General features: G+C 41.1%; 1 protein-coding gene across 1 annotated transcript in view; it reads right to left on the bottom strand.

Moving 5' to 3' along the window:
- The window catches only part of LOC126766098 (protein Gawky), a 30,091-nt gene extending 5,957 nt beyond the window's left edge, over nucleotides 1-24,134 (bottom strand). The window contains 3 exon segments of the mRNA XM_050483880.1: nucleotides 51-747; nucleotides 12,464-12,988; nucleotides 24,023-24,134. Coding sequence (XP_050339837.1) covers nucleotides 51-747; nucleotides 12,464-12,505 — 739 coding nt within the window. The 5' untranslated portion in view covers nucleotides 12,506-12,988; nucleotides 24,023-24,134.

Genomic DNA, 24,134 nt, shown 5'->3' with positions numbered 1-24,134 from the left:
AAAAAGCAATCAGAAGGGCATCTAATAATTTTATATCAACACACACTAACCTACGGTAGATGCATTGCCAATGTTGGCAGAAACCGTTCCGGTGGTGTTGTTAGTTGATCCAACGACAATGCCAATAGCAGTTTGACCCCATTGGGGATTGTTTCCAGGTCCATTTGCACCTACAGCTGTCGCATTTATTCCAGTAACCCCTACAGTGCCTGCAGTTGAAGGATTATTCGATGAGCCAGTCCATACACTGCTACTTTCCGTACCATCATCATCTTCTCCCCATGTTCCACCTAGATTAGAAGATGGTGTATGTCCCCACGGAGTTTTTTGAACAGGTTGAATTGGTGGTTGCCCACCGTTGCGCAAATTCAACTCCCACAAATCAGTTCCATTATTAATAGTGGGTTTCCACATTGTGGGCCCAGCAGATGGATCCTTATTAGTTGGCTCAGGTGAACTTGGCACTTCCCAGTTCGTATCCTGATTAACATGCTGACAACCCCAACCCTCCTGAGAAAAAAGCGCTTCACGCATTGTATTTAATTGTTCTAACTGATTTTTAGCAGCAGCTGCTGATGTTCCACCACCAACTAATCCTACACCGCTAGTGCTATTACCAGCATTATTAATATTCGAGTTCGGACCAATTGTGCCAGAGGTACAGCTTCCACTGTTATTTGGTTTACCGTTATTAGTATTACTGTTATTGTTATTAGCTCCACCGTTATTACTGTTGCTTTGTGCAGGCTAAAATCAAAACCAAAACATTGCTTTTTGAATTAAAATAACACATCGTTCTTTAAATATAATAACAGAAAGAACGTTTGCTACGGCTATTTCAGGCCAATTTATCAATTTAAATGCTATAAATTAAATGTTGCCAAATAAGCATCTAAATTAAAACAGAATTGGTGTCATGTGGATAAAATGAAATATAGAGGTATTATTGATCCTGATGGGAGACTGACTAGGTGATAATAAAATGGCGGGTTACAACATGTAATACATATCTTTGTAAACAAAAATTACTCGAAAAATTCTCGGTATTTTTTCCTGAATTTTCGTTGAATATATTTCAGTATTTGCCTGCATTTTTAAACACAATAAGTACCCAACCAGATCGATCATGTTGTGATAGACGGAAGACACATCTCCAGTGTTTTAGATGTGCGTGCGCTCCGAGGTCCTAACATCGACTCGGACCACTATCTTGTTGCAGCTAAGATTCGCACCAGCCTCTGTGCAGCAAAAAACGCGCGCCACCAAATACAAGGAAGGTTCGACGTCGGGAAGCTGCAATCACAACAGACAGCCGAACGATTTTCTACTCGGCTGGCACTCCTGCTCTCTGAGAGCACTATCGGTATAAGGGAACTGTGGGACGGCATTTCAAACTTACACACGAGGAGTGCCGTGTCGCAGCGTAGAGAAAACAGGCTGCCTACCTCGCAACGTTACGATAGATACCGAGAGTTGAAGAGGGAAGCGAGACGCATTTGTAGACAGAAGAAGAAAGAGGCTGAAATGTGTGAGTACGAAGAGCTTGATAAGCTGGCCGACAAGGGTAATGCTCGAAAATTCTACGAAAAAATGCGGCGGCTTACGGAAGATTTCAAGACTGGAGCGTATTCCTGTAGAACCCCCAAAGGTGATCTAGTCACCGATGCCCAGAGCATACTTAAATAATGAGGGAACACTTCTCCAGCCTGCTGAATGGCAGAGAGCGCACAACACCAGGAGAAGGAGAACCCGATTCCCGAATCGATGACGATGGAGCAGACGTTCCATTACCCCACCATGAAGAAGTTCGAATAGCAATTGCCCGCCTGAAGAACAACAAAGCGGCAGGGGCCGACGGATTGCCGGCCGAGCTATTCAAACACGGCGGCGAAGAACTGATAAGGAGCATGCAAATATGTAAAATATGGTCGGACGAAAGCATGCCCAACGATTGGAATTTAAGTGTGCCCAATCCATAAAAAAGGAGACCCCACAATCTGCGCCAACTACCGTGGGATTAGCCTCCTCAACATCGCATATAAGGTTCGATCGAGCGTATTGTGTGAAAGATTAAAGCCCACCGTCAACAAACTGATTAGACCTTATCAGTGTGGCTTTAGACCTGGCAAATCAACAACCGACCAGAAATTCATCATGCGCCAAATCTCCCGTGAAAGGAGAATACACACCATTTTCGTCGAAAGCACGAAAAGGAGCTGCCTTTATGCCGCGATGTCTGAATTTCGTATCCCCGCAGGATCGGGAAGGACCTCTCCGAGCCGTTCGATACCAAACGAGGTTTCAGACAAGGCGATTCCCTATCGTGCGACTTTTTCAACCTGCTTTTGGAGAAAATAGTTCGAGCCGCAGAACTAAATAGAGAAGATACCATCTTCTATAAGAGTGTACAGCTGTTAGCGTATGCCGATGATATTGATATCATCGGCCTCAACACCCGCGCCGTTAGTTCTGCTTTCTCCAGGCTGAACAAGGAAGCACAGAAAATTGAATATATTTCAGTATTCACTGTTGAGAGTCATAACTTTGAAGTCGTAGATAATGCATTTTTTGCCAACAGGCGCTGCTTCATAAGTACAATTTTAAAAGTAAAGTCAACAAACATCATAAGTCGCTCATAATTCCCGTCCTGCTATATGGTGCAGAGTCTTCGACGATGTCAACAACGGATGAGTCGACGTTGCGAGTTTTCGAGAGAAAAGTTCTGCGAAAGATTTATGGTCCTTTGCGCGTTAGCCACGGCGAATACCGCATTCGATGGAACGATGAGCTGTAAGATGACATTGACATAGTTCAGCGAATTTGTTAGCCGTCTCCACTCCGTTATCCAATTGGTTTGTGTAACTCGGCTATAATCGGCGGTTTCTACGCCACTTAAGAAGAAGAAGAAGTACAATACAAATGAATTTATAAATTTGTGAAAGTTGAAAATATACCAGAATTGTCTTTCAGTTAAGCCATTTTAATGAAGGACGGTAAAACTCCCGTTTGTTAGCGTGTTTCCACCACTCTTCCGCTTTTTCACACATCAGATATTTGAAAAGTGGTCAGCGACAGGTTGAGGACCTTGGTGAGGTAGCTTAGATACTTTAGAATCATTATGTTAATTCCATCAGGGCGGATTGCTTTGGACGATTTCTTGTTGATGACACTCCGAACCTCCTCATCGGTGAAAGTAAATGGTGCGCAGTCTTTCGCCATTTTACGCAGCCGCAGGTAACACATCATTTGTCTTTGTCTACCGAAGGGTGCAGTGTAATTTGTAGCGCAGCATACCTCGTCCATTTCGTCGTTGAATTGAATTTTAACTCTGTCATCACGTCTCTTCGAAATAGGTATAAATATAAAAAAAAATTGTATGTCCATCCGAGCGAAGCCGGGACGGGCTGCTAGTTATATATATATTCATACAGCTTTGTACTTTGACAGTTATTGCGGTCGTATAAGAAGTGCAAGAGCACAGACGAATGTTACATCTCAAATCTTAGGATTATTACAAGTCGGAATATTACGTCATCGACTGCACAGTTATGGCTAGTCTGTTCCCTTTTTTTCTTTGTTTCTTGGTTAAGGCCATAAACTATCTGGGCGTTTTTACGCTAAGTACTGTCGTGGTACTGTCCACTTTTCGGAAGCCATGCTGTTAGTATACTAGGCTCATGTGGTACGTGAAAGTCGGGAGTAGCAAGGCCTCAAACTCAGTCATCACATCTCTTCGGATTAGACAAAGCTTATTCACACCGGTAGAGAGGTTGCAGAATTTCAAATGCTCTATCCATTTTGTCCTCTGCGAATGATAGGCACCTTTTTGTTACGGCATCTCCCAACCTGTTGCATGACATCTCTCCTGAGGGTTGGCAGAAGATGCATGTGGGCGGCGACCAAGAGTTACCACCTCCTAATTCAGGGTGTTATGTGACTCCCGTGTCCATTGCATGATTTGCAGCCAGGAGGTTAATTCGGCTAAATTCGAACGGAGCATTCCGAACACCGAACGGAATTGGGAAGTAACGGTGGCCTTACCGCGTCATGGAGCTCTGGTGTGGTGGACCTGTAGTTCTCCTTTAAAACCGTAGACCCGACAGCTCATCGTGCGGAGCGAAGGGTCTTAAGTCCATAATGAGCGACAAGAACATAACGACAACAAATCACGGACCAAGAGATGGACAACAGAACCAGCGTAGCTGTAGGTAGGGGTCCAGGAACTAAACAGAAGTTTCTTGCAGAGATTACGAACTCCAGCACATGGGGAAAGTCTATTTTTGAATACATAATTATTAGTAACTTAGCTATAGAAAATGTGGGTTGGGAACCCACCCTTCGTCATAATAAGTAGGAGAGAGGTGCTTGACATCACCTTGAGCAACCAGCCTGTGAATGGAATGGTCTCACAATGGAGGGTATAAGCCCCGCAACGCAAACTGGGATACGCTAGGCAGGAATTTGATGAGGTTCTGCTACCATACCTTGTTCGGCTGATAAGGGATAGCCTCGCAATCGCGTACATCACTGAAATATGAAAGACCGCGAAGAGACCTTCATGTCCAAAGTAAGAAGGAAGGACTAATCACTGGCTAATTTTTCAGGTCAATTAGTCTAACTTCCTTCTTACTTAAAAGTATTTTTTAAATAGCACATTCTGAAGTCAAGGCAAATAATAAATAAAAACAATGCACACAAATATATTGCAGAAAAAGGGAAAATGATTTTTAGCACACATTGCCATATGACTTGATTTTCATTGCCTTTATTGTCTTCTCCTGCAGTATCGTTTTGAAACTAAAAAACTTGCTGACCACAGTGTTCACATGTATTGAATTACTAGTTGAGAACAAAACATTGCAGAAGTATTTTGCATAACCCTTACCATTCCTTTTATTGAAATTTTCAGGGGTTAAAGTAGGCCATTTCATTTATTTAAATGCATATGTTTATTTATCCAAATTTCTTTAGAAAAAATTCAGTGGTCACAAAAGAATTTTGCTTTCGTTTTCAATTCTGCTAGTTGATACGAATTTTGTTTGTTCATTTATTTTTCGATTATATTAGAATTGAATTTAGTTTTAGTTGTATTTATTACGATTGTGATCGTGGTTTTGTGCACATTAAAAATATCTAAAGGTAAAGGTAATACTATTTAGTGACGACAGCATATATGTAACATTTTTGGATCGGATGGTCTAGCGGAAACCAAATGAAGAATTTAATATCAAAAACGTCAAAGCAACTGTTAAGCACGGCGGTGGTTCCGTCATGGTGAGGGCGGCGAGTCAGCTCAGGGAGTCGGAAATCTCGTTTTTATAGACGGATAAGTATCATTATTTATCCATTCTCAAGGAAAATTTACATTCCAGTGCTGTTTCAACACGACAATGACTCGAAACATACAGCCCATGACATTAAAATGTGAATTTTATTCAACAGAAAACATCTGCCAACACCGCCACAAGGCCCCGACATTAATTCAATTGAAAATCTTTAGGCCCATCTAGAAACTAAAGTACGAAATCACCAAATTCCACCACAAAGTTTGTTCAAAAGAGATTTAAAAGAGGATTGGAACAAGAAAGGCCCCGACTTTTGCCAAATGTTAATAGATTCAATGCCAAGACGTTTGGAAGCTGACTGCTACTCAAAAGCAAAATACTATTATGAGTTAAAAATTCTGAATATTTATAGGTTTTATTAAGTTTTGAATGAAAAATTAAATAGTTTGTAAGTTTTTATACTAAATTCTTCTTAATTGGCGTAGACACCGCTTACGCGATTATAGCCGAGTTAACAACAGCGCGCCAGTCGTTTCTTCTTTTCGCTACGTGGCGCCAATTGGATATTCCAAGCGTAGCCAGGTCTTTCTCCACCTGGTCCTTCCAACTTCCTCTGCTTCCCCGGCGGGCACTGCGTCGAATACTTTCAGAGCTGGAGTGTTTTCGTCCATTCGGACAACATGACCTAGCCAGCGTAGCCGCTGTCTTTTAATTCGCTGAACTATGTCAATGTCGTCATATGTATATCTCTTACAGCTCATCATTCCATCGAAATGACTGAAGTATAATTTTATTAACTGTATGAACATTTGTTTTAATTATTTAAAAGTACACAACCACGAAGTTTTATTCAACAATTTTCACATGATGGCGAACACATCGTTGGCTTATGGCAAAACCTAAAAAATATTTTATCAACATGGACTTGAAGAACTTGCCACTAGTTGATTACAGCACTTTGAGTTTATTACGTCTACTGCAAATTGTTTCCAGAATGATAGATTTTCCAATATATTTCATAAATATGGATTGAAATTTTATTCGGACTTTTTATACATTATTGAGCACACTTTTGACAATCGAGAGTAATTTTTTCATGCAGAAATATTAAAGCAGAAGCCGGTAAAGAGCTTTCCCCATAACATCTTCACCATAACTCGGCTGAAAATTATCCGAGGAAGAGGTTGGGCTTCAAGGTAAAAAAAAATACTTCTTTTGCGAATTCATTATCAGTACTTCGCTGCCGTGTTTGAATAACTCGCCCCGCCGCTTTGTTGTTTTTCAGACGGGTGATTGCTTTTCGAACTTATTAATGATCGGGCAATGGAACGTCTGCTCCATCGTCATCGATTGGGGAATCGGGTTCGCCTTCTCCTGGCGTTGTACTCTCACTGCCATTCAGCAGGCTGGAGAAGTGTTCCCTCCATAATTTAAGTATGCTCTGGGCATCGGTGACTAGATCACCTTTGGGGGTTCTACAAGATTATGCTCCGGTCTTGAAACCTTCTGTAAGCTGCCGCATCTGTTCATAGAACTTTCAAGCATTACCCCTGTCGGCCAGCTTATCAAGCTCTTCGTACTCACGCATTTCGGCCTCTCTCTTTTTCTGTTTGCAAATGCGTCTCGTTTCCCTCTTCAACTCTCGGTATCTATCCCATCCCGCACGTGTTGTGGTCAATCGTAACGTTGCGAGGTAGGCAGCCTGTTTTCTCTCCGCTGCGACACGGCACTCCTCGTCGTACCAGCTGTTCTTTTGCACTTTCCGAAAACCAATGGTTTCGGTTGCAGGTGTACGTAAGGAGTTTGAAATGCCGTTCCACAGTTCCCTTATACCGAGTTGTTGACGAGTGCTGTCTGAGAGCAGGAGTGCAAGCCGAGTAGCAAATAGTTCAGTTGTCTGTTGTGATTGCAGCTTCTCGACGTCGAACCTTCCTTGTGTTTGTTGACGTGCGTTTTTTGCTGTACAGAGGCGGGTGCGAATCTTGTCTGCTACAAGACAGTGGTCCGAGTCAATGTTAGGACCTCGGAGAGCACGCACATCTAAAACACTGGAGACGTGTCTTCTGTCTATCACAACATGATCGATATGGTTGGTAGATTTTCGATCCGGAGACAGCCAGGTAGCTTGATGAATCTTCTTATCCTGGAATCTAGTACAACAGATAACCATATTTCAGGCCCTGGCGAAGTCGATCAGCCTCAACCCATTTAGGGATGTTTCGTCGTGGAGGCAGAATTTACCGACCGTAGTGCCAAAGATACCTTCTTTGCCCACCCTGGCGTTAAAGTCGCCTAGCACGATTTTGACATCGTGGCGGGGGCAGCTCTCATAAGGGCGCTCCATGCACTCATAAAAGGCATCTTTGGTCACATCGTCCTTCTCTTCTGTCGGGGCGTGGGCGCAAATCAGCGATATTTTAAAGAACCGCGCTTTGATGCGGAGTGTGGCTAGACGTTCATTCACCGGAGTGAATGATAGTACTCGGCGAAGGAGTCTCTCTCCCACCACGAATCCCACAACAAACTTGCGCTCCCTTATATGGCCACTGTAGTAAATGTCACAAGGGCCTACTCGTCTCTGTCCTTGTCCTGTCCATCGCATTTCTTGGATGGCGGTGATGGTAGCCTTTATTTTCATGAGGACATCAACCAGCCGGGCAGAGGAATCTTCCCAATTAAGGGTCCGGACATTCCAGGTGCATGCCCTTATATCGTAGTCCTTATTTCGTTTGCCATGGTCGTCATCAAAAGAGGGGTCACTCATCCGAGGCTTTTTGTTAATTTTCATTAGGGGTGTTTGTTACGTGGTGGGTCCCACACCCAGCGCACATCCCTGCGGAGGGGATGTGTTGCCTTCTCACGTTAGCTTGCCTTCAAACGGATGTTCTTAGGCTACCCAGAGGATACTTGGTCAAAGACCGGAAGTCGTGAGCTGCTTGAGTCATATGTAAAAGATTCGTTTCTGGCCACTCCCAAGTGAATGGCTTTGAAATGCCGTCCCATAGTTAACTTACACCGAGTTGCTGAGAGCAGGAGTGCATGTCAAGTAGAAAATCGTTCGGCTATCTGCTGTGATTGCAGCTTCTCGACGTCGAACCTTTGTTATGTCTTTGCAACAAGATGCAACCGACTATCGAGGGAATACTATCACTTATGAATCGGGAACGCGTATCGATAGCTGCAGTCCAAGAAACCAAACTAAACAGCCGCTTAGATCTTCTGAGTTGTGCATGTTTCAACGTAATACGTAAAGATCGCGAGCGAGATAATGGTGGTGGCCTAACCTTTATATTGCGCAACACCGTGCAGTATCGTCTAATCGATGAAGACATCGACCGCAGGGATACTACCCTAGAATGTCAGGGTATAGCTATCCGGTCAGGCGATGTCGAGCTCGAAATATTTAATACATACATCCCCCCAGTTACATGTTGCCCTACAGGATATCACCCGAATATAGGCGCGCTACTTCGTGGTGAAAACCGTTTGGTACTAGACGACTTTAACGCGCACCTCGATCTTTGGCATTCCTGCCTGTCAAATGATCGTAGGGGGGTGGGGCTGGCGGTACAGATTGACGATTTGACATTCTGCACAATGAATGACGAAGCCCCCACCAGAGTTATGGACACCTGTAATAGCTCGCCCGATATTACTATTGCTAGCGATAGTCTGATTAAAAGCATAACCTGGCGACCTATGCTAAGTCTCGCATCAGACCATCTGCCCATAATTATCTCGATCGAGAAACCTCCCGATTTCGTTTCTGTGGACAACCGTACCTTCATTAACTTTAATAAAGCTAACTGGCTCGGCTTCACAGAATTTTCTGAGAGCACCTCTGAGAGCTCTACCCATTCCTACGGACGTATGCGTTGGCGAACGTCGATACCGCAAGGTGATCGCAGCAGCTACCGCTCGCTTTATCCCGGCTAGAAGAATAGCGGGAATCCGCCCCAATTTCCCAGCCGAAACAGCCGTTTCAGCTAACGAGCGCGACACCTTACGCCATGCCGGTCCCGGGGATCCCCGAATAAGGAATCTCAATTTGGAGATTCGGCGTATGATAAATTAACATAAGCGGACGAAATGGATAGAAACCTGAAGTCCTGCAACTTCTCCACCGGTGTGAGTAAGCTTTGGGCTACTGCCAAAGCTTTGTTTAACCCGAAGAGACACGACGACCGAGTTGAGGTTCAATTCAATGGTCATGCCTCTTCGGACCCGAAGCGCGCGAGCTATTTTAGCCTGCAGTTTACAGTGCACCCTTCGGTAGACAAAGCCAAGAGATGTTAACCGACGGCTGCGCAAAATGCCAAACGACTGCGCGACACTTACTTTCAATTAACATGCTGATGCTAAAGCATCTAGGTTCGACGGGAGTAAGTTATCTCACCAAGGTCCTCAACCTGTTGCTGACCACTCTTCAAATACCCGATGTGTGGAAAGTCGGAAGTGTGGTCCCACTACTGAAACCTTTGAAACCCGCCAACAAAGGGGAATCTTATCGTCTGATAACTCTCCTCTCCCCAGTAGTGAAGACACTTGAGGTCTGCTACTCCCGACCTTCACTCACCACCTGAGCCTAGCCAGCCACCAGCATGGATTCCGAAAAGTGCACAGCACCACCACAGCACTTAGCGTCATAAACGCTGAGATAGTTCGTGGCCTCAACCATAAACCACCCTGTGAGAGAACGATCCTCGTAGCGTTGGACTTGTCAAAAGCTTTTGACACAGTCAACCACACAACGCTATTGCAGGACATTGAGAAAACCACGCTTCTCCAGGGTTAAAGAGGTGGACCATGAACTACCTGAACGGTCGCCAATCATCCGTACTATTTCGAGGTGAAACATCCAAACTGAGAAGAATTAAGCAGGGGGTTCCGCAGGGTGGTGTCCACTCCCCGCTACTGTTCAACTTTTACATCTCGCAACTCCAGCAGCCACCAGAGGGGGTTTCCATAACCTCGTACGCAGATGATTGCACCATATTGACTTAGGGCAATGGAATCAATGGCATGTGTTCGAAAGTAAACAGCTACCTCTCCGACCTTTCTCGTTTTCTCACTGCACGGAACCTCACACTTTCCCCCACCAAATCCACTGCGACTATTTTTACGAACTCGACGAAGGAGTATAGACTTGAACTTAATATTGAAGTTGATGGTGTGAAAATTCCGACTGTCAATAACCCTAAGATTTTAGGTGTAACCTTCGATAGTTGTTAGCAACATACAAGGCAATCGGCCGGCCGGTCCTCAACTACGCAATACCTATATGGTCGCCTGGATGCAGTGGTACGTAAATGAGGAAACTCCAGACCTGCCAAAGTACTGCACTCCGGACCACGATGGGATGCCTTTTGATGTCTCCTATCGAACACCTACACAGTGAGACGCGTATGCTCCCAGTTAAGGAGCATAATGAACTCCTCTCCAAGCAGTTCCTGCTGGGATGTTTTCGTAGAAATCACCCTTGCAGTCATCTGCTTGGAGCGGAACCGCCTCCTAGGAGCATCGAAAGGTCTGTACAGTACGCTGACCGGACTTCGGACGCAACTGACTTTCGACAAGTACTGACCGCCATTCACAGTGGAGCCATTAACATCTTCACCAACTCCCTTCCCGTGAATGGCGTTCTTAGAGTCAAACCACGACCCATCGCAGACGAAGAGATCGAGTTGCCGCGAGAAACGCGAGTGACTCTAGCGCAGCTTCGTTCTGGAAATTGTAGCAGGTTAAACTTCTACTTATACAGAATAGACCCAGACATACCCAATGTATGTCCTGCATGCAACGAGTCTCCGCATGACACTGACCACCTCTTAGCATACCCTACCAACCCCACTCATCTAACACCCTTTTCCCTTTGGTTCGACCCCGTCGAAACAGCACGTCTCCTGGGCCTCCCGCTAGATGACGTCGATGACAACACACATGACCCTTACCATCCTAACGGGGATTGATAACCGTTAAAAATAAACAACATAGTACTTGGCGACGAAGTCTCTCTCCCGCCATGAATCCCACACGAAATTCTTTAAATGGCCACTGTAGTACATGCCACAAGGACCTACTCGCCTCAGTCCATGTCCCGTCCATCGCATTTCTAGCACTGCGGTGATGTCAGCCTTCACTCTAACGAGGACATCAACCAGCTGGGCAACGGCACCTTCCCAATTAAGGAACCGGACATTCCAGGTGCATGTCCTTAAATCGTCATCCTTAACACATTTGCAGAGGTCGTCATCAAAAGGGGGGTCTCTCATCCCAGGCTGTTTCCTTCTTTTCTTTGGTAGTGTTTTTTAGATGGCGGGTCCCAAACCCAGCGCACTACCCTGTGGAGGGGATGTTTCGCCTTCTTAATTTAGCTCGGCTTCAAACAGATGTTTTCGGCTACCCAGAGGATACTTGGTCAAAGACCAATGAGCCATATGTATATATGGACTAACTACTTTTATTTGGACCTTTTGATCATTATTTAGCACACTTTTGACAGTATATGGGGTAATTTTTTTCGTCACTTTTTTAGTTCATAAACTTTAAATACGTTTTTCTCAAAAACAATTTTTCAAAATCCTTGTTCACTGTAATTTGAAAACTACTTGAGCTAGTCAAGCTGCTAGATTCTACTAGTAAAACTTGTACTAGCAGAAAATATCTACTGTCATATGAAGAAACAGCTATTAAAGCAGATATGTATACAAGCGATATTTGACGCATTCATTTCGGTGTTCGTTTATTTGCATTGTTTTGAATTGTGAAAATAAAACTTCTATTGGTTGATTTTGGAGTGTTGATATGAAGTGATTGCGAAAAATAACATTTTGATATCTTCCTGCTAGTTTCAGCTGGTTTTCTGTTTCTTTACTTTTTCGTTACTTCGCTCTTTGTAGAATAACTATCAATCATTTTCTTAATGAAAGCTATCACCTACTAAAAGTAAGATACATAGCTTATAAAGCAACTGAGTAGAATTATATACAGTTATAAGAGGAAAGTTGACATAGCTTGAATTTAGTATTGTAAAAACCAAACAAAAATTATTAAAGACAAAAAATATTTCATACTGTGTCTCGTCATTTTACAAACCGGACATTTTAGGGTAACATATAGAATTTCACTCAGATGTAAGAGGTTTATGAACACAAATTCAAAATATTTCAACATCTTACCATTCCAGCGTATTGACATACTGGTAAATTAGCTGCTAGCATTGTGCGTACGTCTGATTCACTATATTTTGCTCTTTTGCCGGCTCAATAGGATTTCGCAATGTTATATTAATATTATGGCTAATTTTTTGTTGAGTTGTTATTTGCCGCTGCGATGCATTTATTTAGTGACGCTTTTATTGCCCTCGTGTAACATGTGTCGTTGTGTTATATCTAATTTATATTACTGCAATACCTTGCTCATACAGCTTAACTTTTCATTTTTATTTTGAATGCATACATATTTAACATATGTTTTGTACACTTTTTAAGTTTACTATTGATATTCAATATTGTAATTGAATTGGTATTAGAATAGTTATTAGTTTAGTTTATATTTAAAAATCTTTTGGTTTATTTGTTTTCATACAAATAACGAAGTCTATAGTATTTTCGGTATTTTAGGACACTTGATTTAGTACAAAAAATCGGCGTATGCTCGAGCACTCATTTAATTCTTAGATTGACATTATTCACTGCACATACCTAGAATAAATAAATTTTACTTTAGTACATGTGCTGATTAAAGGTTTAAGTACGTATTAACTAAATTGATTTTTAAACGTTAATGTTACCATAATAGAGGAGTTTAGAATGCTGCAAAATCTTATATATTAAAAAAAAGAAATACCAACAAATTTCAGTTACTCTTCAAACCCTAAAAGAGTTCGAATTAGAGATAAATTACACCCTCTACAAATTGAAGAACTTAATTCTCTGATATCAATCATATTCTGCGGATGTGTTTCAATAATTATACTTTCAGATGCAAAAACACGTTTCACTCTTTTGCTATTTAGTCCAATTGTTTAACAAATAATGTGCATAAAAGCGATATGCACAATATACTAAAATTTTTACTTTTTTGCACGGATAATTTTCTTGTCCACTTAATTGTGAAAGAAATAAATCAAGTGTATTCAATGTTAGTGTTCTGAAAAAAAAAACAAAGAAAAAAAATGGCCAAAGCCATCATACCCTTAAATAAAAAGATTAATAAATGAGGTATGCACCGCGACCTAAGGTCTATTGTGTCCTCTCCTAAGTCACAAAGCCTCACTTAATCCAACCATATTAATAAATTCCAATATACTGCTGGTGCTATTAGGGCGTTCTGATCTTCATTTGAAAATATGGATCCAAGGACCTTTATCCTCCATTCCAGATCGTGACTGCGAACATACCAAGGCGCATTGACGGCGCATCTTAAAACTTTGTTTTGGAATCGCTGGATTTGCGCAACAATGCTAGGGCTTGAGCAGCCCCAAAGCTGTATCCCATAAGTCCAAACTAGTCTGAACACCTGCTTGTAGACTAGAATTTTGTTATTTGTGGATAATGCGAAGATTCTTCCCAATAGCCAATACATGTTTCTGAATTTTATTTCTAATTCTTCTTTTTTATTTTTGACATGTACACTCCATCTAAGTTTTGTGTACAGGGTCATGCCTAGATATTTCGCAGTATTGTAATATGATTTTTTTGAAACTGATGCACTGGTATCAGCTTCCTCTCTTCAATTATTTTGTTAATACGCACAGCAAGCAGTTTTTCCTAAAGCTTTGAGAGTATTGGCAGGAGAGATATGGGCCGATACGAAGTAATTTCATGCGCTGGAATACCAGCATGAGCATAATCATCTGTGCAGTTTTCTAATAAATAGATACGTATTGAAGATTTATAGTAGCATTCATTATAGCAGTAATTTTACATATAACGTTGTGAGGAAGCTGTTTTAGTATTTCACTGGTAATAAGGTCAAACTCTGGTGATTTTTTAGACTTCCGTTTTTTTTATTTCTACACATACCTGATCGTTAGTTATTAGAGGAATTTCGGAATATTTCTCGTATGTATGAGGTTCCATTTCTGCTGCATTGGATGTGTCATATGGTTTGAAGACACCTTCAAGGTATTCCGAAAAGCATTTGCTTTCTCCATATCGCTCTTGGCCCATGTCTGGTCTGCTTTTCTAATGGGATGATGCTGAGTTACGGGACGAGAAAATTTTTTTGTACACTTCAAAAGTGAATAATCATTCTTATGATCATTAGATAAACTATTAAGATAATTGCCGAGTAATATTTTTAAATGCCTTTACATTATTGGTAAGTTTTTTTTACACATTTTGTTATGGCAACTTTTACCAGCTGGAGATCTTGTTGGCACTTTCGGAGTAATCCACGTTTTTCTGCTACCATTTCTTTAATTTCTTTGGTATACTTATGACCTGATGTAACGTTTCTTTTAATTGGTGTACTACTCCAGGCTGCGTATTGAATTGTGTTTGTCAAATTCATGATTTCGTTATCTAGCTCGGAATCACAACTTATTTTTGCGTGATTATTAACATTGGATAGCATTTCCTTAAAGTATTCCCAGTCAGTGTTTTTATTTGTTAACGTAAATGGTGGTACCTTAATAACAACAGTTTCGTGTAGTGTTAAATAGATTGGTGAATGGTCAGAAGTCATATCCAAACCTCTTTCTATGCACATATGATTAGAAGAGATATGTTTGGTAATGAAAAAGTTAATATGATCAGGTGTTTTAAGAGAATCTGTTGGCCAGTAAGTTGATGATCCAGTAGACATTATACTGCATCCAGTAATTTGAAGAGCTTTAAATAACTCTCCGCCCTTTACGGTTATAAGCCTCGAGCCCCAGTGGGTATGTTTCGCATTATAATCGTCACCCATTATGAAACGGTTTTTATGGTTATTGATCAGTTCTATATACAAATCGCATTTTATTTGATGTCTTGAGGGACTGTAGACCGCTGTAAGGGACAAGTTGTTGTCAATATCTAAGTTAGTTTAGGACGTGGGTCGTTTTTCTTTGTACCAGTTCTTTGGTCACGAATCTTTTGCAGTTCTTTCGCAACTACGCATCCTCTGTAATTAGCAGGATGAGCCTCACCACAGTTACAACATTTTGGTTGATGGTGATTAGGTTTTTGACACTCTATGGTCTTATGCTTTCCCGCGCCCTTCACACATCTTGCTTGCTTACCACATTAGTTGTGAGTATGTCCCTATGATTGACACAATTTTCATTGTGGTATGAGCTTTGACTGCTTTACGGCCTCAATGACAACAACTGCTCTTTAGTTTTCCACTTCAAGACAACATCTGATGAGCCGACGTTGCGAGATTTCGAGAGAAATGTTCTGCAGTACCCGCCGGGGGAAGCAGAGGAAGAGGAAGACCTCCACTCCGTTGGAAGGACCAAGTGAATAAGGACCTGGCTTCGCTTGGAATATCCAATTGGCGCCACGCAGCGAAAAGAAGAAACGACTGGCGCGCTGTTGTTAACTCGGCTATAATCGCGTAAGCGGTGTCTACGCCAATTAAGAAGAATATTATATAATAATATTATATACTAAATTGATTCCGTAAACAAAATTTAACGCAAATTCTTTGCTCAACAAATTTCGACATCGAAAAAAACGAAAAACTCACTTTTAGCAGTTCACAAAAAGACACGTGTCTCAAACACTAATGAATATTTTGACATGAAATTTTACATAAATATGACTGACAGTACTACCAACCTAAAAAACATTATTCTCCAAATCCTTCGACGCGCGCAGCTTAAATTCAAATATCACCTTATTTTTTGGGCACAGTAGTATATTGTCACCTAATATACAAAACCACGAATTATCAAAAATAAATGGAAAGCGCTGACAGATATAATAACCAAAATTTAACCATTTTATAACGAAAACTCAAATTTTGTTTCAATATCAATGCAAGATAACCCAAAAAATATAACCACTTTATAACGGAACTCAATATATTTTTTTTTATTTTAACGCAGAAAGGAGTACTACGCGAAAGTACTTCAGTCACATAAATCTCATATTGCACATATACTTCTGTAGAAAGTATTTTTTATATAGTTAATATAGAAAAAAGAATCACGCGAAAAAACGAACAAAGAAAATTTGTCAAAAATCCTACATATTTGCTGTTTAAGAAGTGGCAAGGCTCGTTTTCCTCATAATTGTAAGCAATCTAACTTTTTCAACGATGAGTGTGCTAAGTGATTTTTAAATTAATAAATTTAGGTAAAATATAGCAAAATAAAAGTGAAATGTGTACTTATTTTAATGTTTAGAGTGTATATTTAAATATACAGAGTGAAAAATGTGAAAAAATTTAGTGAAACATAGACAGAATTTTTGAACTTTTAATCGTGTATATTTAAAAAAATAAAAGTTTTGATATTATTTTTGGATATTTCTTCTCTGGAGAAGCTCCCCTATCCGCACATACCCCATTTATACGGAAATTCGGTTTTTTTACACCTCCGCCAAAGTAATCGGAATCGTGCCTAAAGCCGACCCGAAGGTAATTACAATAATTGTGAAGATCTTTCACATTTAATATTAGGTTGTCAAAAAAGTCTTGCGGTATTTTCGCTATTTGGCGCTGTTGTTGTTGTTTTAACGGAAATCTAATCCCCGTTGGGATGGTAAATGTCATTTGTGTTGTCGTCGATGTCATCTAACGGTAGGCCCAAGAAACGTGCTGTTTCGACGGGGTCGGACCAAAGGGAGGAGGGTGTTAGATGGGTAGGGTTTGTGGGGCATGCAAAGAGGTGGTCAGTGTCATGCGGAGACTCGTTGCATGCAGGACATACATCGAGTATGTCAGGGTCTATTCTGGATAAGTAGGAGTTTAACCTGCTACAGTATCCAGAACGAAGTTGCGCAAGGGTCACACGCGTTTCTCGCGGCAGCTGGAGCTCTTCGTCTGCGATGGGTGGTGGTTTAACTCCAAGAACGCCATTCACGGGAAGGGAGTCGGTGAAGGTGTTGATGGCTCCACTGTGAATGGCGGTCAGTACCTGTCGAAAGTTAGTTGCGTCCGAAGTCCGGTCGGCGTACTGTACGACGTCGTCGACGTAATCCAGGGATGACCTCTTGATGCTCCTAGGAGGCGGTTCCGCTCCAAGCAGATGGCTGCAGGGGTGATTTCTGCGAAAGCATCCCAGCAGGAACTGCCTGGAGAGGAGTTCGTTATGCTCCTTAACCGGGAGCATGCGCGTCTCACTATTGAGGTGTTCAATCGGAGACATCAAAAGGCATCCTGTAGTGGTCCGGAGTGCAGTGTTCTGACAGGTCTGTAGTTTCCTCATCTGCGTACCACTGCATCCAGGCGACCATATGGGGGCTGCGTAATTGAGGACCGGCCGGCCGATTGCCTTGTTTGTAGCCAACAACGTTTCTTTGTCTTTTCCCCATGTGCTGCCGGCTAGCGATTTGAGGATTTTGTTGCGGCTCTGTACTTTGGCGATAATCGCGGTCGTATGAGGAGAGAAGGAGCATAGACTGTCGAATGTTACACCTAAAATCTTAGGATTGTTGACAGTCGGAATTTTGACGCCGTCGACTGCAATGTTAAGCTCAAGTCTATACTCCTTCGTCCAGTTTGTGAATATGGCCGTTGTGGATTTGGTGGGGGAAAGTGTGAGGTTCCGTGCAGTGAGGAAACGAGAAATGTCAGAGAGGTAGCTGTTTACTTTCGAACACATGCCATTGATTCCATTGCCCTAAGTCAATATGGTGCAATCATCTGCGTACGAGGTTATGGAAACCCCCTCTGGTGGCTGCTGGAGTTGCGAGATGTAAAAGTTGAACAGTAGCGGGGAGAGGACACCACCCTGCGGAACCCCCTGTTTAATTCTCCTCAGTTTAGATGTTTTACCTCGAAATAGTACGGATGACTGGCGACCGCTCAGATAGTTCATGGTCCACCTCTTTAGCCCTTGAGGGAGCGTAGTTGTTTCGATGTCCTGCAGTAGCGTTGTGTGATTGACCGCGTCAAACGCTTTTGACAGGTCCAACGCTACGAGGATCGTTCTTTCGCAGGGTGGTTTCTGGTTGAGGCCACGAACTATCTGGGCGTTTATGACGCTAAGTGCTGTGGTGGTGCTGTGCACTTTTCGGAATCCATGCTGCTGGTTGGCTAGGCTCAGGTGGTGAGTGAAGGTCGGGAGTAGCAAGGCCTCAAGTGTCTTCACTACTGGGGAGAGGAGAGTTATCGGTCGATAAGATTCCCCTTTGTTGGCGGGTTTCCCAGGTTTCAGTAGTGGGACCACTCTTCCGACTTTCCACACATCGGGTATTTGAAGAGTGGTCAGGGACAGATTGAGGACCTTGGTGAGATATCCTACTCCCGTCGAGCCTAGATGCTTTAGCATTAGCATGTTGATTCCATCAGGGCCAATGGATTTAGATGATTTAGCTTTTTTTATGGCACCCTGAACCTCCTCATCGGTGAAAGTAAGTGGCGCGCCTTCGTTTGGCATTTTGCGCAACCGTCGGTTAACACATCGTTTAGCTTTGTCTACCGAAGGGTGCAGTGTAAATTGCCGGCTAAAATAGCTCGCGCACTTCTTCGGGTCCGAAGAGGCATGACCATTGAATTGAACTTCAACTCGGTCGTCTTGTCTCTTCGGGTTAGACAGAGCTTTGACAGTAGCCCAAAGCTTACTCACTCCGGTAGAGAGGTTACAGGACTTCAGGTGCTCTATCCATTTCGTCCGCTTATGTTGGTTTACCATTCGTCGAATCTCCAAATTGAGATCCCTTATTCGGGGATCCCCGGGATCGGCATGGCGTAAGGTGTCGCGCTCATTAGCTAAAACGGCTGCTTCGGCTGGGAAATTGGGGCGGATTTCCGCGATTCTTCCAGCCGGGATGAAGCGAGCGGTAGCTGCTGCGATCACCTTGCGGAATTGACGTTCGCCAACGCATACGTCCATAGGAATAGGTAGAGCTTTGAAGGTGCTCTCAGTAAATTCTGTGAAGCCGACCCAATTAGCTTTATTAAAGTTAAAATAGGTGCGGTTGTCCACAGAAACAAAATCGGGAGGTTTCTCGATCGAGATAATTATGGGCAGATGATCTGCTGCGAGAGTTAGCATAGGTCGCCAGGTTATGCTGTTTATCAGACCACCGCTAGCAATGGTAATATCAGGCGAGCTATTACAGGTGCCCATAACTCTGGTGGGGGCTTCGTCATTCATTGTGCAGAATGTCGAATCGTCAATCTGTTCCGCCAGCTCCATCCCCCTACGATCATTTGACAGGCAGGAATGCCAAAGATCGTGGTGCGCGTTAAAGTCGCCTAGTGCCAAACGGTTTTCACCACGAAGTAGCGCACCTATATTCGGGTGATATCCTGTTGGGCAACATGTAACTGGAGGAATGTATATATTAAATATTTCGAGCTCGACATCGCCTGACCGGATAGCTATACCCTGACATTCTAGGGTAGTATCCCTGGGGTCGATGTCTACATCGATTAGACGATACTGCACGGTGTTGTGCAATATGAAAGCTAGGCCACCACCATTATCTCGCTCGCGATCTTTACGTATAACGTTGAAACCTGCACAACTCAGAAGATCTGAGCGGCTGTTTAACTTGGTTTCTTGGACCGCAGCTGTCGATAGACGTTCCCGATTCATAAGTGCAACTATCTCCTCGATCTTACTCTGGAGTCCGTTGCAGTTAAATTGAAGTAGCCGAGTTTGTCGCGGGTGTCCGTGGGTGATCCTGGGGGTGAGGGAGTGACGTGTGGGTGGAAGTTGTTGCAGCTGTAGTACCCGCAGGGGCAAGTCAGAGGGGGAGCTATGTTGCCTGATTGAGCTCCTGTTGGCCACTCGGATTTGGTGGCGGCGCGGCGCGCGAACTAAGTGCGGATTGCACAGCCGTAGAGGCTTGGGTCGCAGTATTGCGCAGGCAACATGGGGCCACGTAACGCGTGGTCCACTTCCTATGTGTCTTAAGGCCTGAACAGGTCTTAAGATGGCTCCATCCATTGCATGTGTTGCACCTGACCGAGGTGGAGTTTGGATGGAGCCGTTTTGCGCATACGCAGCAGAAAAATTCCTCCGGGCCCGGGTTGGACTCAATGCCAGCGCGAGTCAGGAGGATACGGAGCAACCCTGCTGCAAGGCGTTGCTCTAGTAACGACAAACACAAATTAACACTTACCGATCCAAACGGGGTTAGATCGCCGAAAGAACAGCCCTTGGTCGGATGAAATCCGAGTCAATTCCGGTGCGTAGAACCGGCTGTCGTGGGAATTGTAATTTAAAGATATTTGGCGCTGAAAGCGCGTAGGTCTAGTTTTATTCGTCGCATCGGGTCATGTTATACCTTTGGAGCCTTGGAAAGCTCATTTCCGCGCTCCGGAAGGCCTGTCGTCGAAAATTGCGATAAAATCGCTGAATTGGTCGAAAGAGACCGGCATAGTAGCAACTGTAGCATCGGTCAAGAGCTGGGCATGAGTAATCAAAAATTCATTTCAATAAAAAAAACAATTCAATAAAAAATACCGCAAGACTTTTTTGACAACCCATTATATGAGTATATTTGGAAAAAGGATTTAGCGAGTAAGCATTATGATCCCTTATTATTAGATGCAATAAAACATACCTAAAGACCTAAAACCCTTTTTTTTATTACAATGTGAAATTTTATATCGGAAGATGGTATTTGTTTCCTGCGTACGAGTTTTTCATTTATTTTTATTGTTTTCAATCGTTTGGATATGAAATTTGTGTAAAAAATAAAATGCTTATTTTAAGTAAATATCTAAATGATTAATATAAAATATATATGTAGAAACAATGTAGTGAAGTGCAAGTGTATAAAAAAAGGCATAATATGAAAGAAAGAGTTACTATAAATCGAGAAATTGCAAAAAAAAAATTGCGAAATTTTAAAATTTAAATGCGAATACCTCGAAAACTATAAGTTTTCGGCAGCTAATTATATATATTCTTAATCTGGAGCATCAGCTCTATCCAACCATACCACCTTTACCCTTAAATCGTGAGATGTTATACTAAAGTTAAGATACGATTGTAATAGGTATAGCTGCTAATAAGTTTCCTCTCCATCAAAAAATTCGATTATATGTCGAATTTAAAATAACAGAAAAGTTAAAAAAAGACAAAAGTCTTACTCAATAATTGAATGTGGCCCAACAGAACTTTAAAAAATAATTTGAAGAAGTGCTGCCGAGTTTGTGGTCATTGTCCGTGAATATACATATTTGGGTACAGCAACCACAGTTAGGTGGATGCAATTGGACCAAAGTGATACACTGACTATCGCCTTAACAGTAAAATTTCATCAAAAACTCTTCCAATTAAAAAAAAATTTCTTAATAATATTAAAAAAATGTCACAATTTTAGGCTGGGATTTAGAAACGCATCCCCGGATTTCGGTAATAAAATGTGTATCACTGGAAAGGTGACGTTCTCCAGATCACGAAAATATATATGTATAGCTGCCGCTGAGTTATAGTTTTAAAGATATTTGCATATAAGGTTGAAAAATCGACAACTTTTACATTGTTAATTTGTATATTGTGAATAACTTTTTCACTTATATTATGCACTTTTCACTTACTATCACTTCACTATAACGTTAAAGCTTTATTTACAACTACAGAATACGTTATAGTGAAGTGTTAGTAAGTGAAAAGTGCATAATATAAGTGAAAAAGTTATTAACATAATACAAATTATCAATGTAAAAGTTGTCAATTTTTCAGCTTTAAATGCAAATATCTTTAAAACTATAAATCAGCGGCAACTATATGTATATATTTTCGTGATCTGGAGAACGTCACCTTTCCAGTGATACCCATTTCATCCCCAAATCCGGGGATGCTTTGTAAATTTTACCCCAATTTTATATAACAATTATTTTATCATACTCTTTCCAAAGATTTAAATAGTATACGCAAATAAATAAGAGTGAATTTTGTAATAGCATCCCACGCTCTCGGGATTTAGTGCGTGCTTCTCCAATTTATAATGAATTTTACACTTATATTTTTAACTTTTATATTCATTAACACTTCACTAATTTATATCTACACATTTGTTTTGTTCCATATTTAACTTTTGTTGAAATCCATTTAGTCATACAATATGAAAATGGTTGCAACCAAGCTAAAAATTAGTGTTACCATATTTTGTAACCGAATTAAAAAAATATAAAAAAGGAAGATTACACCGTCAATACAAAATTCATGATCGGTGAAATCTTTCAGAATTTTTAACATCTTGGTAAATCCCGGTTTTGGATCGGCCAGGGAATAAATAGTATTTCAACGATATTTGCACTATTTAATATAAAACAAATGTGTAAAACTTAGCTCCTTCAATGTTCGTGGTTATAAAATTTAAAAATTGAATATGTAAAATGCATTACAAATCAAAGAAACACGCACTTTAAATGGTCAAATTTTTGAACTATAATGCATGTATCTCATATTTTCTAAATCTGGAGAACATCATCTCTCCGTTACATATACCCAGTGTAAACCTAAAGTTGAGGGATGCTATCTAAATCTCAGACTCTGTATTATATATCATTACGTTATACTAATATGCTTATATTTGTTATTGAAAAACTTAAGATTTACATATATAAATAAAAAATAGATTTTGAATATTCTAAGTCAAACACATGCGAACATTTTGGGGTTTTCGTAGTCAAATTAGTTTTAGGAGGTATACATGACTTTGAATCACACTATCTGGCTTGCTTACTCTACACTAGAGTCGAACCGTAGATAATATATCCACACACGAGATAACCCCTTGTGCGTATTATATAGCACAAAATAAAAGTTAATGAAATATATATGCGAACAAGTATGGGCCTATATGTATTTTATGATGCACGTAAATGAATGCAGTTACCAAGTAAGATAATTTATTAAGAACCAAATCCTTTTCATTTGCCTTAGATATCGTTTCTTAAATTACTTTGTGAACCCCGGAAAATAATTATTATAAATTTGATGTTTTATTGTAGCACTTACGAAGAGGACAACAGAATCTAAAAAGCAGTAGATGCACACAAAATTTCACGTTATTCTTGCATTTTTTTCGCTGTCTATTTTCATTTTCCATCTCAGTAATATAGAGAAATTTGTATAATATATATTAACTGAAGTCATTGCTTTAACTGCAAAATATTTATGCCCGATTTGTCCTTACCATTCACAAATAGTAACGAAATCAAATGAAATTACTCGGAATTTCCAGGGCACATATAGACGAAAAACATTCAATTATTTGAGCTAAACCTATAATAAAAACTTTATTTGTTTTTCACTTTCTCCACATTTACACTAGTAATATATTAATACTATTAATTGATCACATTTTTTTATTTTACAAAAAAAAAAAAAATTTTTTTGCTTATTCGCCGCCACGACACGACGTATACACAAAATCCATTTATATTAAAGTACCGAGTTAGCCGATGATCCAACAGTCCACAACGAAGCAAGACGAAAAGGCACGGCGTTGGAACTACACACAATCGGTAACGTATGAAAATTCTGATAATAGCGAGTACGCAAGGTACACAAAAAAAATAAAAAACTTTAAAATAACCAATGAAAAATTTTAATGCAAACTTAATTACATCCGAATAAAACGGGACTTTAATATTCCGATCTAAGATGCACCCACCTTTTGATCTGAAAAAATATATCACTGCCTGTTGACGTTGTAATACACAGTATCAACGCACACACCCAAGCAATTTTATGTTCATTAGCTCGTTTCTATTACGTTCCCTCAT

The sequence above is a fragment of the Bactrocera neohumeralis genome, unplaced genomic scaffold, assembly GCF_024586455.1.
Source record: "Bactrocera neohumeralis isolate Rockhampton unplaced genomic scaffold, APGP_CSIRO_Bneo_wtdbg2-racon-allhic-juicebox.fasta_v2 cluster11, whole genome shotgun sequence".
In the NCBI taxonomy this organism is placed as follows: domain Eukaryota; kingdom Metazoa; phylum Arthropoda; class Insecta; order Diptera; family Tephritidae; genus Bactrocera; species Bactrocera neohumeralis.
Note: the sequence above shows the minus strand (reverse complement) of the source record. Positions and strands in the feature narration are given on the sequence as shown.